The 16,760-nt window shown below is 34.8% G+C and overlaps 1 protein-coding gene across 2 annotated transcripts; it reads right to left on the bottom strand.

The window, feature by feature from the left end:
* Window positions 1-2,522: 2,522 nt before the first annotated feature.
* Window positions 2,523-16,739, bottom strand: slc18b1 (solute carrier family 18 member B1). 2 transcript variants are annotated; one of them, XM_041250360.1, is made up of 14 exons: window positions 15,939-16,739; window positions 14,493-14,635; window positions 13,853-13,948; window positions 13,269-13,342; window positions 12,727-12,874; window positions 12,234-12,390; window positions 11,458-11,594; window positions 10,931-11,032; window positions 10,630-10,721; window positions 10,296-10,391; window positions 9,293-9,367; window positions 6,329-6,422; window positions 5,944-5,993; window positions 2,523-5,415 (listed from the first exon to the last, which is right to left on the bottom strand). In XM_041250360.1, exons 1-14 carry the CDS (start codon window positions 15,967-15,969, stop codon window positions 5,349-5,351), a joined length of 1,362 nt encoding a protein of 453 aa, XP_041106294.1. In that variant the 5' UTR covers window positions 15,970-16,739; the 3' UTR covers window positions 2,523-5,348. The 2 variants fall into 2 exon arrangements, with proteins under 2 accessions (XP_041106294.1, XP_041106295.1); XM_041250361.1 differs by having other exon boundaries at window positions 14,493-14,632; window positions 15,939-16,738.
* Window positions 16,740-16,760: the final 21 nt, after the last annotated feature.

Here is a 16,760-nt window from a genome sequence, read left to right on the forward strand (position 1 = left end):
GCCAGTTTCTTGATTCTTCTTTGTGCTGTACTTTCATCTTCTGCAAGCCTGGAAGTGAAAGCGAAGAATCTTCATGACTGTGTTTAACCAGGGTAAGCTACGTGTGTATACCGAGAGCCACCAGAAAGTCTAGTCCTCTCACAGGGTGGATATCCGTTTATATTGTACAGGTCCCTAGATATTCTACATGAGAGAAAACAGGTCATAGCAAGCCTTGAAAAGGAAATATATTATAAACGAAAATTCTTTAGTACAACTTTAAGAGCACCAGAATATGAGGGTATAAAGGGATGTCTGTTTGTCATACATTTTTACATTCAGTATATGTAGAGAAGAGCAGTCTCAGATTGTGGGTGTATGTGGAGGAATCTGAGACTGTCTATGTGTTAAACTAACAGTTGACACACATACAGTACAGTGGCTGTAGGTCATGGTTATCTGTTTTTTCATGTTACTAACATGACGGCTCTAATTTGGATTCAGAGCCGTGGCGGGTCGATTAATGCCATTCTTGTAAAAGGGACCTTTTCACAACAAACGATTCTCTCTAGTGCAAGCCTTTAGTTTTCTGTATCAAAACAAAGTCGATTTTCTTTTTGAAAAAATGACTTCAGTCTTCAAAGCGCTCCGTCTCTCGGGTCAAGTTTTAATGAAATACTAGATTGTTACCATTTAATTTTGCAGATCCTCTGTGTGTTAACTGCTTTGTTGTAGTCATCAACCATGTGCAGACATTTTACCATTGGTTATTCCTACTGCAATTGGGGGCAAATGTGGGTAACACAAAATAGCATATCATTGAAACAGAGTTTACAGAAGGAGCTGATATAAGGGTAAAAATCTGGGTTAAAAATCTTTGTGTTTCCCTTGCTGCTTCATCTGGAACATTGTAAAAATAAAATCAAAATATCCAAAAGCTTTGTAGACAAAACAAAACAAAAAACATCATTATGACAGGATGACGTTGCTGTGACGTCAGGCCAGAACGAGGAACAACACACAGGTAACTGCAGTTGCAAAAAGCCACGCTGTGCGCTGTTTATTAAACAAAAAAAAAAAAAAAACACTGCTCACAGAGCAAAAATAAAAAGGGTTAACAAAAACAAATCACAAACACAAAATACAAACAAACCTGAGGTCAGGCTGGGCAGCTGCCTTCACTGATCCTTTTGGTGTTTTTTTTTTTGGAGTTTCGTTTTCTTCTCTCGCTCTGTCCTCCGTACACCCCACCCGGAGCTGAGAGTGTCGCAGGTTTATATACCGTGGCTGATGGGTTTAACTAGCTAACATCTGATCTTTGAAGTCATATATACAAGACCTGAGAGACTGCTTTGATGAATATGAATGCAAGGCAAAGGCTCCAGAGGCTACAGTGACAGCAACAGACATGTGAAACAATGAAGCCATCGCCTAACTCGCTTTGAAGGAACTGCTAGTGACACTGTTCTTCAAGGAAACCAAAAGTTCAAAGTCGAAACACACTTGCCACTCATCGACTCATTTATTGATGGTTTAGCAAGACGAGGTGAAGCGTACAAAGAAATCAATGGTTGATTTGGTTTCTTTATGAAACTGAGGGATATGAATACTGAGGAAATCGCAGAGCAGTGTGAGAAGCTTGCCTTTCTTTATTACAATGACCTGGACAAAGCAGATCTAATTTCTGAATGTCCAAAAGTCAAGCATTACGTCTCAGCAGAAGCACAAGAATCAATATCCATGTCTAGCCTTTATCTGAAGATAAATTCCACATGCCCTAACATTGAAATTATTTTGCAAATTTTCTTGTCTATTATGGTAGCAAACTGCAGTGGTAATGGTCATTTTAAAAACTGAAGCTGATAAAAAAAATAAGATAGGCAGTTGCATGCTACAGTCAAGACTGAAGTCTCTGTCTCTTATGAATGCTTAGTTATTCGTGACTTTGCCACCCACAGATCCTGAAAGGGATTGTCACAAAGACTGCCGAAGTGGGCGGCGTCAGAACCAGGAAGGAATGAACACAACAGACAGGACGGATGAGGTTAATTGATGGTGACGCCCGCTGGCGCCGGTTTATTTTAAATAAAACAGTTGAACAAACAGAAACAACAGGACATGGCACTCTAAGTCAAAACAAAAAGACAAAGAAAACAGACTAAACAAAACAAACATTCGACTAACAAACAAACAAACACGGTGAGCTTCTATTTAATGATTACTTTTGCTCTTATTATTTCTACCTCCGTCTCCTATCCCGTTCTCCACTCACCAAACACCCAACCCCGAGTGAGTGAAAACATGCTGTTTTTATGCAGCTGTACCAAGACTCGATTGCTAATCAATCATTCAATTGGAGTCTCGGAACAACTGCACGTGAATTAATAAAGTGAAATTCCCCGTGCTCACATATTACTTTTTACTTGCATGTGAAGTGCTGTGCAATCCTCGTGGCTAAATACAAATATACATTTTAAACACTTGTGTTACACAAACCCATTTATATCCCGTTTACCAATGACTATACATCAACATTTAACACATCACACGCAACATATAACAGAAAATACACACGGGCAGGCACTTCGTCACAGGGATGTATTTAAAATCAGAATACATTTCTTTATACACTATTTCATGTTTTGGTTTGCAATTAAATTTTGAAGAGAACAATTACTATTAATTCCTGCTGTAATATGGTAGGGGCCTCCAAAGTCATTAAGACGGCTATGACTGAACCCACACAGGCACACTTCTTTTAAATATAAACACACGGATTAGTCAGTGGTCATTCCTGACATGTGGATTCTGCTATAAATGGTAACTAGTGTGTAATTCAACTATTAAAATATTAATAGGCTAACAAGTCGATAATCTAAAATTATTTTTCAAATCTGGTGTAGTACAATTAAGGGTTATTAATTCCTCTGTTTTTAATGTTTAGAGTTTTTAAGCGAAACCCTAATAAAAGCTTAGCACAGTAAATTTGTATGGTCATTTTGCAGTTTTCTAATGCTTTTACCATAGTTTTTTATTTTTTATTTTATTTGCTTTTCAATACTTCTCTGTGATTTACCACACTTTCACCTATGGTTTATTACAATTCGTTATGCTTTTTCGAAGGTAAACTTTGTAACAGAAGCCCTATGAAAAAAATACAGCAGTTGGTAGTCTGTTTAAACAGATTTTTTTTTTTTTACACTTGTTAATTATTTATTCCTTGGTGCTGGTATGGCTCATTTACTATTTGGGAAGCTTTGCTCTAATCTAGGTGCACGCAAAAGCATGATTCATCTAAACACGCCGCAGAGGAATAAGGTTGATTCAGAATAAACAGCGACTATGTGGTACACTTACCATGAAAAAAAAAAAAGCTAGATAGCGCCAATAGGTTTATTATACAGTAATATTTTTGAACAAGATTATGCGCGGTGAGGCGATTTTTTTTTTTTTAACTTCCGTAAAGCTATTGTACTACAGTATTCATGAGATGTGAATTATTGTTATTATTATTATTATTATTATTATTATTTTAGAGCACCAGTAATATTACCACTATAAATAATGAAAAAATACATAGAATTAAAATAAGTAAAGAAAAGCTGATTGCCACTATCCACTATCATGTCAGTTTCAATAACAACATGAAGTAGAACTGATATTTGAAAAATAGTGTGACCTGTAATCAGTGATACAAGGACACAAGTCTTGGAACTTAACTGATAACATCATATCTGTAGATACCAAATGTGAAGTAATACTTGTTGTAATCTGTTAACATTTATATATATATAAATGAACAGTAAATAGGTTACTGCACCACACCACATAAACCTAGGCCCATGATATGGTTCCGTAACATTAGCAATACGTTTTGCAGAAACAGTGATCTAAGATGTTGAACATTTTACGACTGAAGAAATGTGAAGTATAAAATGTAATTGTGTACCGTTTTTGCTGCCCCCTTCAATTTGCTGCCCTTTGCGGCTGCCTGTTCTGCCTATATGGGTAGAGCCCAATTGCTTGATGTCGACACATTAATTAGCTAATAAACGTGTTCCTGTAATTCACAGTACTGTTCTGCCTTTGTTGTGCATATTGGTATCAGCAGAATTAGCAATAGTGACATGTTGTACAAATAAGAGTTATAAAATCAATACACTTTTAACAAATGCAACAACGTGTCCGATTGGCTACAGCTAGGTTGGATGCAACCTTCACCTGACAACACTTCACGTGCTCACCTGAACTCAGCACCCCGTCATTCAATCCTTTCCTTGTAAAAAGGAATTACATAAAATTAATTAAACAATTCAAGGACATACAGTTATCAACTCCTATTTCACATCACAGGTAGGTTGCTACTTTTAATTATTTTTTAGACATAAAAATCAAGTGCTCTAATTTTTACCACAAATCTAATTCATTTGTGGTGTATCAACAACAACAAAGAAAGCTGGTGGCATCTGATGATTTATTTATTTTTTATAATGAAAAACATTTTGATAAACAGTGATTTGGGAAAGACTATATGCGATATGATCTTAAAAAAAGAAAAAGAAAATGCCATTACAACTGAAACACATGATGAGGATTAAAATTAACACATTTATTAGTGATCTGCTTTTATTATGCACTTTTTTGCAAACAATATGAAATATGTGCATAAATCCATATATTAAAGATTATTTATATTTCAAAGGCTGCTTTAAGAATAGAACCACAGGCTATTGTTTCAGCAACTACATTCCACGTTTTCTTTTAGAAAACATAACAAATACATCAGAAAGATTCTCACAGTTTTAACTGTCACAGCTGCAGAAGCATGCAAGGCTACCGTGAAGAGTGACCACTGAGAAAGACAGTCAAACAACCATATTTCAATGATGGGCGAATAACTACTTGATTAGGATACAAATACTGTAAAGTAGAGTTATAAAATGTAGTGTTTCCCTGGACCCACAACAGTTGTAGCATGTAATGAAACATAAGGCACTGAAGAGGATTTTCTCATCGATTGACAGAACAAGGGCATCCAAAATCATGTACCAGTTTCCTATGCAAATTAAAAGGAGGCTGTTGTGCTAATTATTGTATTACTCTGCACATTTTACATTAAACTTAAAAACAATTAAATCTGGGACCTGGTTAAAACAATCGTCCCTCAAGGACTGGCTGCTCTGAGGCAGACTACGCCGAGAATAAAGTTCAAAGTATAAAGAAACAAATGTGATTATTCTGATGTAGTTAAAAAAAAAAAAAATGTGCAAACAAAGTTGATTATGTGAAAGGCTAGTAGCAAGCTGCTACGATGTTGCTGCCATTCATTTGTTTAACATGTGCTTAAATTATTTTTTTTTGTAGTTTTGCTATATCCCATTGGATAACAGAGGCGAGCTTTCTTCATCTGATCCATTCCTAGAAGTTTGAGGAGACCTAGAATAAAAGAGCCGTTTCTGTGTTAATTATCATTGGGGTACAATCTATTCAATGATGATCACTAGCCTTGTAAATGTAAACGTTCCAATAAAGCAAATGGACCTGAAAGCAGTTGATACCTGGCTTTGACTGGTATGATTTTAAAGACAGTAACATGATCCAGGGAGTAAGTGTTTCAGTTTACATTCCGTGCTTGTGGATTTGGTGCGTTCAAGTTGGAAGCAGTTTGTTTTTGTTTATTTGGCTTTTATTATTGTATTTTAATACTGTTCAAAATACTAATAAAAACATTTTAAAAAAGGAGCAGGTGAGCACAGCTGCACCAAAGGGTGGGACAGATCATAATGGGACAGCAGTTAAGGTCACTACAAACATAAAAGTTTGATAAGCCCTGGAAATATGAAGTCTCTACCTTAAATGGTCTGTGATACACAAACTTTTGACAGTTTGGCGGCAGTTTGTAACATTACAACTACTGAGGTAAATTTACAAAAACAGTTAGGCATTCTTGTAAAACACACCTACCTTTTCTTCCACCTTCCTTCCATGATGAAGTATATGCCCATAAGGAAGGACTAACAAGAAAATTAATTATGATTAATATTTTGATATTCAAATGAAAGGCTTATATATTTTTGAATGTAGTAACACACATTTTAATATATTTTATTTATTTTTTGTTTATTTAAGTCTCATACCATAGTATCACTATGGTTACTGACATTGTTTAATCTGAAAATAATTCTACACAAAAACAAATTCAAATTCGTCATAGTCAATGCAACAACAACATACCACTGGAAATCAATAAAAAAAAACACTTGTTTGATAACATCCTAAGATTACACGCTTAAAGCTGTTTTATTGATTACTGTATAGTCTTAAGAAACATGGTTGTTTGTGTACTTACAGAAATTAGTGCAATACCCCCTTGAATGGTTGCAGACCACTCAAAATTGATTTTTTCTACAAGAAATCCACCAAGGGTTGGACCAAAGAACATTCTAAAAAAACAAAACATGTGTATTGGAGTTGTTTAGGTTGCAATGAAACTCAAGGCTAAAATGCATACAATGTTTACTGCACACAGGAATTATATAACATACAGTAAATCCATATATATATATATATATATATATATATATATATATATATATATATATATATATATATATATATATATATATATATACAGTGGCTTGCAAAAGTATTCAGACCCCTGACCAATTCTCTCATATTACTGAATTACAAATGGTACATTGAAATTTCGTTCTGTTCGATATTTTATTTTTAAACACTGAAACTCAGAATCAATTATTGTAAGGTGACATTGGTTTTATGTTGGGAAATATTTTTAAGAAAAATAAAAAAAAACTGAAATATCTTGCTTGCATAAGTATTCAACCCCTGTGCTGTGGAAGCTCCCAGTTTGCACTGATGAAAGAAATTGCCCTAACGAGGACACAATTACCTTACCATTGGCCTCCACCTGTGAACCATTAAAGTTGCTGTCACATTTTCTGGATAAAAACCCCACTGTTGAAGGATCATTGGTAAGGCTGTGAATCTGAAGGAAAATGAAGACCAAAGAGCATTCTACAGAAGTTAGAGATAAAGTAATACAAATGCATAGATTAGGGAAAGGGTACAAAATAATATCCAAGTGTTTGGATATCTCAGTGAGCACAGTTGGATCAATAATCAGGAAGTGGAAGCTGCATCACACCACCCAGGCACTGCCAAGAAAAGGCCGTCCCTCAAAACTCAGCGCTCAAACAAGAAGGAGACTTGTGAGAGAAGCCACAGAGAGGCCAACAATCACTTTGAAGGAGCTACAGAGTTCAATGGCTGGGAGTGGAGTAATGGTGCACCAGTCAACCATATCAAGAGCTCTGCATAACACTGGTCTGTATGGGAGGGTGGCAAGAAAGAAGCCGTTACTCAAAAAGTACCATCTGAAAGCACGTCTGGAGTTTGCCAGAAAGCATGAGAGTGACCCAGCTGCGATGTGGGAAAAGGTTTTGTGGTCAGATGAGACCAAGATAGAGCTTTTTGGCCAAAACTCAAAGCGCTATGTGTGGCGCAAACCTAACACTGCCCATGCCTCAAGACACACCATCCCTACAGTGAAGTATGGTGGTGGCAGCGTCATGCTGTGGGGATGCTTCTCATCAGCAGGGACTGGGCATCTTGTTACAATTGAAGGAAGAATGGATGGAGCAAAATACAGGAAAATACTGCAAGAGAATCTGCTTCAGTCTGCTAAAAAACTGAAGCTTGGGAGGAAATTTACCTTTCAGCAGGACAATGATCCCAAGCACAAGGCCAAAGCAACATTGGAGTGGCTCAAGAACAAAAAGGTGAATGTCCTACAGTGGCCCAGTCAAAGTCCTGATCTCAATCCCATTGAGAATCTGTGGCACTATTTGAAAATTGCAGTCCACAAGTGTCGTCCAACCAACCTGAACAACCTGGAACAAATCTGCCAAGAAGAATGGACCAAAATCACTCCGACACTGTGTGCAAAGCTGGTACATACTTACCCCAAAAGACTTAAAGCTGTTATTGCAGCGAAAGGTGGCTCTACCAAATATTAATGTGTGGGGGTTGAATACTTATGCAAGCAAGATATTTCAGTTTTTTTATTTTTCTTAAAAATATTTCCCAACATAAAACCAATGTCACCTTACAATAATTGATTTTGAGTTTAAGTGTTTTAAAATAAAATATCGAACAGAACGAAATTTCAATGTACCATTTGTAATTCAGTAATATGAGAGAATTGGTCAGGGGTCTGAATACTTTTGCAAGCCACTGTGTGTGTGTGTGTGTATGTGTGTGTGTGTGTACACATATATTTATATAGTATTACATTTATGACATACATATATCGTGTGTGTCTATATATATATATATATATATATATATATATATATATATATATATATATATATATATATATATATATATATATATATTTTTTTTTTTTTTCTGGAAATCATCGTGATATTTGTCAACAGCCTCTGTGTTGGCAGACAGTTTTTCACATTCAACCGGCAACTGTCAGATGCCATGACGGTTTTAAAATTTTTATATCCATCCCTGACTCACTTTGAAATTTGTAGAGCCGTTCAATTTAGTATTTAGATCTAATGCTTTAGCCTGCAGCACTGGCCCCGAAACAGGAACACCAGCACTTTGTTTCTGAGTGAATAGAGATAGACGGCTTCATCCAGCTTTTCATTTTCAGCAGGCCTCATTGTTTTTCTCCAACTAACATTTTTCACCATCTTTCTTTTGATCACTGACTGTAGATTTAACAATACTGAATTTGGTAGAAAGCTTTGACTTTAAATGTTTACAATCCCTGTGCTTTGCAAAAAACCTAGCACAGTTATTTTCCAATTACCATCCATGGCCCTAGTGTGCTGCAGTACTGAACTTTTTCAAACTACGGAAGATGTACAACAGACAGCCACACAAGCAATGGGTACGAGAGGATGCGGAAGGTGATTTGTGTGTTGAACACAGGACAGCAATACTGTACTATACAGTAGACATGTGAGTGTGGGGCAGTTAATGGAGGTGTCAGAAAATAGCAAGTTTGCATAATAAAGGTTTCATATATTTAGAATTACTATAGTTCGACTAATATTTAAGATATGAATATTTTTTATAATGCAGAATGTATTATATTAATTGTGTAAAATATGAATGTACCTCATATGTACTGCTACCACTTTGTAGGTCTCAAACAAAGTGATAATATTTCTTAACTTCTTAGCTTAATGTCCTTTAATGACTTTCCAGGGTTAGTACTAATTAAAACATTCCAATTTATTTATTTATTTTTAATAAAATAGGTTTGACTTACCCACATGACCACACGGCACCAAACATACCAGACACGAGGCCTAATGTACTTAAACCCTCCTCAAATCCATTTTCACTGAAAATAAATAAATAAAAATATTAAAAAAACGCATAAAAAATTATTTTTCTTTCACAAAATAGAAAACAAACCAGTCATAGATTCTGATGAGCCTTTCTTATTTCTTTTCTTTATATTGTGTTATAATAGCATTAGAAAACCAGACATGCACAAGAATCAGTGCACGAACACACAAAGGGTCCTTTTACTTGCATAATAATATTCATAATATTATGCCAAACACAACCTGAAACATCTGTAGGAGACTAGGAGTGTTTCATAAATGTTTGGTGAAGACTGATGCAAGACCAAGGTAGTTGTCGTGTTCACGTTATACAGGTATGGCCAAAGGTTTAGCTTTACCTAGAATTTTAGGTGATGCAAATTTAGATATTTTATTTAACATCACACATAAATTAAAATAATATTACAAATCAAAGAAACTACAAAATGACATTGCAAAAGTCTACCAGAAACCATAACAGTAGTATAGTATTTCATGTTAGATTTCAAAATGTCACATTTTTCAACTGTTGTCAGTTAAGTATATGGAAAATAACAAAGTGGTATGTAATTCAATATGTTAACTTAACATTATACAGCAAGTTTCATTCGACTTTAAGAAGCAAAATGAGTTAGTCATACAGGGTGATGCAAAATGTTTGGCCATAGCTGTAGAGTGTGATAGGCGGATGGACACAACAGCACATGAGTCCCCATTTTTTGAATGAGGGCCGTAAAAAGAAGAAAAAATAAGCGAACAGTGATTTCCAATATTAACATTTTATTCCAGCATATTTTATTCATGAAAATCTGATTTTTCAAACTCATCTCACCAAGGATTATTAAAATGAAATAGTTTGGATTTGCAGATTAGTATTTAATTACATCTCAGTACACAGCTGTCACACATGCAAAAACAGATTATGTAAATAAGACTACTTACTATGCACAAATTAGGATCTCAGGGAAGGTGGGGATTCCTGTCATGCCTAAAGAAAACCCAATCAGGGCCAGCATAAGGACAAACAACCACAGCTGGCTAAAAACATAAAAAAAAAAAAAAAAAACATAGGTCAGTAAGGACAAAGCAACCCCCTCGCTGGGAAAAAAGATATCACTGCTTGTGTATACACTGTATTATTAAACTATGAATTGGTGCCCTTCAGCATCCTAATTGTATACATGCCTGCCACATCTTTAAATACAAAATTATCTGTATCATGAAATGTCACTCTGCGACATTTGTATGAGCACCTCCACTATATCCAAAAGCATACCTCTTGATGTTAAAAAAGGGCGCAGGGCCTAATAAACAAAAGCCAGTGGCCGATGACAATCCTCCGATCACCATAAGCCATTTTCGAAGGGTCTGTAACAAATAAACAAGTTGAAATTACTAGCTGATGTACCCAGAAATTAAATCATAATTTCTTCAATCTTTGATTCAATTGACAGCGGTTTGACACCCATAGTCTAGGTTACCCTGTGTTAAATTCTGCAGTTTAAATGACTTTGAAAGTATTCAATTTTCAATATAAATGATTTAAAAAAAATTAAAATAAATAAAAGTTTACTTACAGGCATTTTGTCGCTAAGTACTCCCAATAAAGGCGACGATAGTGAATATGACAATGCCAAACCAAGGAACACGAGTCCTACATAACCTGATCGCAAGTTGAACTGAAAAAAAAGTAAAAGTTAAATTAAGCTTCTGTCAAAATTCCTGTTATTGCTTCAGCCTACGATCATATCCAGTGGTGTGTAACTTTTGATAGAATTTGATCCTATCAAAGTTTACACAGTGATGCTTCAAAAATATTCTTCAAAGAAAAAATAAAACCAGCCATTTCATCCATCTGAGTTTTTCTAGAGGAATACATTACTTACTGAAGATTGGTTGATTTGGAAAAACGGCAGCTGCCATAAAATATGAAAAGACTGTGAATTTTAAATTTAAAGGTAACTGACAGAAATAAAATAAACCTTAAATAAATAATCAAAGCAAATCCAACTTCTTAATAATAATAAACAGTAAAATGAGGCAATAATGAATTAAAAAATAAAAACAAGAACTTGACTAGGCTTACTATGGAATCTCAGGTTACCTTTTTCATTACAAAGAGGGACATGGTTGGATCCAGAAAACCAAGAGATGAACTCATAGAAAATATAACGAAACATATAAGTATAATCTTCGGTCGAGTGAATAGCCTCCAAAAGGAATCCTTGCTGGGAGTGGCATCTAAGTATTAAAAGAAAACAAAATACATTTGATTAGGGTGTTTGGAAAAACATGGCCCATGTTAGCTGTATAACAGAATTATTAATATTTTGCCATTAACTTTACAGTATAAATTGAACTGATTTAAGGTATTAATTTACACAAATACAAAATAGCCTCTTGGCTGACACAGCTTCACAATGGGGTAGAGGGATCAGCTTGTGTACTGACAGCTAAAACAACCTTTAGAAAATGTAAATATAAGCAAACTGACCACAAATAATGTAGAGATAGATCAACTTTGGCTGAATATATTCATAAAAAACACAAAGTAATTATCAACTCGTGTAAACTTGAACATCACTGTGGGACACTGCAGTTTCAATTTATCTTGGCTTAATCCACAGTTTAAACAACAGCCCATGTGGTGTTGCTAAGCAGCTTTCCTTTCCTTCACAATGAACACAGTTGCCTGAACAGTATTACAAAAGGGGTTTAAAGGGAGACAAACTATTTAATCCCTTTCATTTTTTTTCTTAAACACATTCCATTTTCAACAGCTTTTTTTTTTTTTTTTTTTTTACATTGAATGCTGATGACAGACAACAGGGGAGGTTACTGTATTTGTCAAAAGTATTTCACCACAGGAGAGGAACATACCGAGGCTTGGTAAAACACACATGTTTAGTGGCACCATCAAAAGCAGAACACATCCCTGAGCAATGAAAGGTATCTCATACCCATACGACTGGTACAAAAAGCCACCAATTGCAGGCCCTAGTACAAGACCAAGCCCTGTGAAAACTTCTAAACTTCCCTGAAATGAAAAATAAAAAATGTCAGCATGTTTGAAATTCTATATCAGGAATTCCTACAATTGCCAACTGCATAATATTAAAAGAATACACGCAAAGTCATGGTTATAATACAGCCATTAAAAAAAGGACACTGAAATACCATGAAGAAATGGACATCCGCTGTTAGATGTATGACTTTCATAACTGTGGCTCAGAGACATGTTTTGATTCACTCTCATGGATGTACAGTTTGACCAGAACCCCTTGATAAAGTTACAGCTTTATTATGTGGAGCTGGGAATGCTATTGCTTCCTTATGTTTTTTTATTTTTTTTATTTTTATTTGCTCTACTCACCAACACTGTAGCAAGACTGTTAGGAAAGACCTTTGCAACAATAGCAAAAGATGATGTCATTGCTGCAGCAAAGCCTACAGCATCTATGGATCTTACGATGAAGCACATAAGTATGAAAAGTGGTCCATCTGGCAATTTGTCAAGCAGACTGGAGGTAAACAGAACAAAAAATAGCAATGAATTATTATTATTTAGCAGACACCTTTATCCAAGGCGACTACAGGTGTTACAGGGCAATACACAGTTACAATGCAAGCTTAATATTTAAATACAGGATAGTTTACAGAAAGTGCAAATAATACAACTAAAATACAATATGAACTAGGGTGAAACAAGTTAATCTAATTCCTATATAATGATACAGTACATACTAGAAATTCAAGAAATTAAATATATTGAATAAATAAACAAATGGAACTCATATTTAACTTCATATGTCGTGATTTAAATTTTTGCCTATTATTTCTACCAAACTGAGCAGAACCATAGGTTAGGTGGTGTTATGCTTTCTTACAAAAAGCAACAGGTTTATAGACACTTACCCAAAAATAACTGTACACACTCCCGATACAAACAGTCCGGCAATGAGCATAAATTTTGCCCCAATTTGTACAATCTGCAGGGAAATTTTTTTTATAGTATGACATGTTGGCAACACACTGTTAAAGGCGTTAGCTAAAAATCTTGTCAATTTAAACAGAGGTCAGCACGGGTACCCAAAAACCTGGGTACCCATCAGGTCTTAAATTACCCGATCCTACCCGGGTCTCTGCCTTACTGTTTACTGCCCGGGTATCAATTAATTAATTTGAGAATTTAAAGAAAGTATGACAATACAGTTGTAAGTGAGTGTCTCTGGCCAGCGTAATAAAGACAACGCTAAAACAAGCTTTGCATTAAGCCTTTTCTTAATTGACAGGATATCAATATCAAATATGTTGCAAATAATTCTGCACCATGAAGCACATTTAATATTAATAACTGTATTTAAACAGAGAGATTATTATTATTATTATATATATATATATATATATATATATTTATATATATAGATATATATATATATATATATATATATATATATATATATACTTTGACCTGGAATACAAGTTCTAAGGATTTATACATATTTTCCTAGTATTAAAGATCCCATTAAATTGAAGAAGGCGTAGCATCCGAATATCAGTCCAACAATGGTCTGGTCGGCCCCTTTTTGCAGAGCCTGTAACGTTCAAATTGAATAATACAGAAATACAATACATAGTGGAATATACTTTACATTATACTGTACTAGAGCACCTACTTAAATTTCAAATGTGATTAACACAATGCAAAACATGTTTAATGAACACAGAAGTGTTTAACCTCCCTCATGGACAGCTGGGATAAATCTGATAATTACAATTTTCCAGTACAAAGTTGTATATTCCAACATAGGAATGATCAGTTTTTCATGTGATCACATTAATGACCCATGAGCAACCATGTGACTGCCTGAAGAAAGTAAACTTTTCACAACACATCAAACAATGACAATGACTTTATAGAATCTGTTTTAAATTATAATTTAGTTATCTGTCTCCAAACAAAGGGGATTTGTTATTTTAAACATCTGTGACTTTCCCTTAGGGCAGCCCCATCTTTATAGAAACAGAAGTCATGTTTTAATGAAACACAAGATTGTTCTCATTTCATTTTGCAGAATATACTAGTCCTGAATTAATTTATTTTGGTCATCAAGACATGTTACAGTCAGTTAAGCCTACCTCATTCGGGAAAAATGGTCCTAAAATGGAATAGCATATCATTGAACTAAGGTTTACAGATGCAGCTGATATGAGAGTAAAAAGCTGGGTTTTTGATATCCTTTGTGTTCCCCCTGCTGATTCACCTGGAACATCATTATCTGCTGGATAAAAAAAAAAAATAGTAGACAAAATAATTTCTTAAACACTATATAACAAAATATGTGTGTACTGTTGGTATTGGAATAAAAATGGTACTGGTTGTCTTTCTATCCAGGTGATTTAACATGGGGAAGATATATACATAGGGATTCATCGATGCTCACTTTGATAGGTGGTACTTCTATACAACTGATAACTTGTGTATGTAACTATACTTGGTATGCATGTACAGTGCCAAATAAGTTGCATCCTCATTTTGTAAATATAAATATAACTATCAAATATCTGATGGCTATCAAGTGGTACAGTTTTCAGGAGAAATGTGACTAATCTACTTAGCATTTGCTTAAAAAACAGTAGTGGCTGGTATCAGCTATGAACTCTGGTATACCTTTCCCTGTCTCTAGCCCCACTAGCTCCTAAGAACTGCTCCCTCGCAGTATCTGTGACATATAGGTTTGACTACGTCTTTATAGCCCTAGATTCAATAACGTGCTAAAGAATGTCTTAACAAGGTTTTATCAAAATTGGATAAGCAATTCTCTACACATAAGTAAATAACTGAAGTTTCACATACTGTCTGACACCTCCACTATATGTCCCTCTCCCAGGTGAACAAAAATAAATCGAATGGTGGTTCTGAATAAACAGGCACAATGTTATGTTGTACACCACCATTAAGAGAACATAGCTAGAGGGACTGGTGTAGTGTTATTTTCAGGTACCCGGTAAACGGTGGTACACAGCGCACTAAGCAAGCAAGCCCATTCAAATCTGGCCCATTCAAAGTTATGTTTTCTGTCTTTTACATAATTTTAAATTTAATTTATCATATTTTCCAGTCTTTTACATCATTGTTAATGTAATGTATCATATTTCCATCATTAAGAAAATAGCATGCAGATATTTATCATATGCAATACATTGGGTCTTGTACTTTTGTTTATTTTTATTGGAATTGATTGTCTCTGTTGGACAATAGTAATAATAATTTAACAGCGTACCACTTTCAACATGACATGTACCACTGTCTGACATTACACGGGTCAAGTGTTGGTAGCGTACCACATTCTGAACGTGTACCACTTTCTAACACTATACCGGTGCTAATATGATTATATAATTATAGCAAGTGCTAGAAATAATATATTTATTTTTCTGAAGCTGTCTGTCCTATTTAAGTTGTAGTCGAAATAAATAATAACCACAGATACACTGATTGTAGTACATTTCAACAGAACGCAAAGACCCACAGCACTACTGATTTTAGTAATTAATGCAGAGAGGTTGTTTTGTTATACAGACCTGGGAGGTGGTTGTCGTTGTTGATGTTCATGACTGAACTTCACAGAAAATATTCACAGTGTAAATCACTTGCCGATATTCTTTGAAGGAGTTTTTAGAGAGGTAAATCTCATAGTTTGGTGACTGGCTTCGATGTTGCAACTCGAAAAACGAGCAATCGAATGTTAAAAACACACGCCAAAAAGGGGCGGGTCTCTACTCTAATCCCCTTTTGATAAAGAGTGTGGCACCGCTTAAACAGTCATGTCTTTCGAATAACAAATACCTAATTAAACATGCAATGCCTTTTGGTTTTTATTTGTGAAAAAAAAGTGTTTTTAGATCAAATCACTGTCATCCAGGCTCCCAAAAAAAAAAAAAAAAGAAAACGGTTGTTCGGGAAAAAATGAAAACACTGAAAGAACTTTGACTCGGTGTGTGACAAGATTTTTGAGAAGTATTGTGTGAGCACTGTACGTATTTACTGTAAATATAGTATAATCAAATCAGAAGAAGTTACCTTCGTTGTCTGTCTCCTGAACAAGTACGTAAAATAGCCTGGTAGTTTGTTTCAACAGCTGAGGACAAAGTACCTTTCGGCACCGTTAATAAATAAATAAAAAATAGAAAAGTGACTGTTATCTTAAAATCGAATCTTAAAACGCCACATGTATGATTGTTATAAGAATGCAATAGTATTTTTACAGCAATTCGGTTGTGATGGAAATATAGGAATCACTTAGGAAGGAAAGTATTGTTATATAATCCCTATTGTAACTGTAGTAAAGATATATTAGTTATGTGTGAATGATACGTATATCTGTTAGGAATGTTATAGTAATC

Source organism: Polyodon spathula, chromosome 5 (assembly GCF_017654505.1).
Source record: "Polyodon spathula isolate WHYD16114869_AA chromosome 5, ASM1765450v1, whole genome shotgun sequence".
Classification (NCBI taxonomy): Eukaryota; Metazoa; Chordata; class Actinopteri; order Acipenseriformes; family Polyodontidae; genus Polyodon; species Polyodon spathula.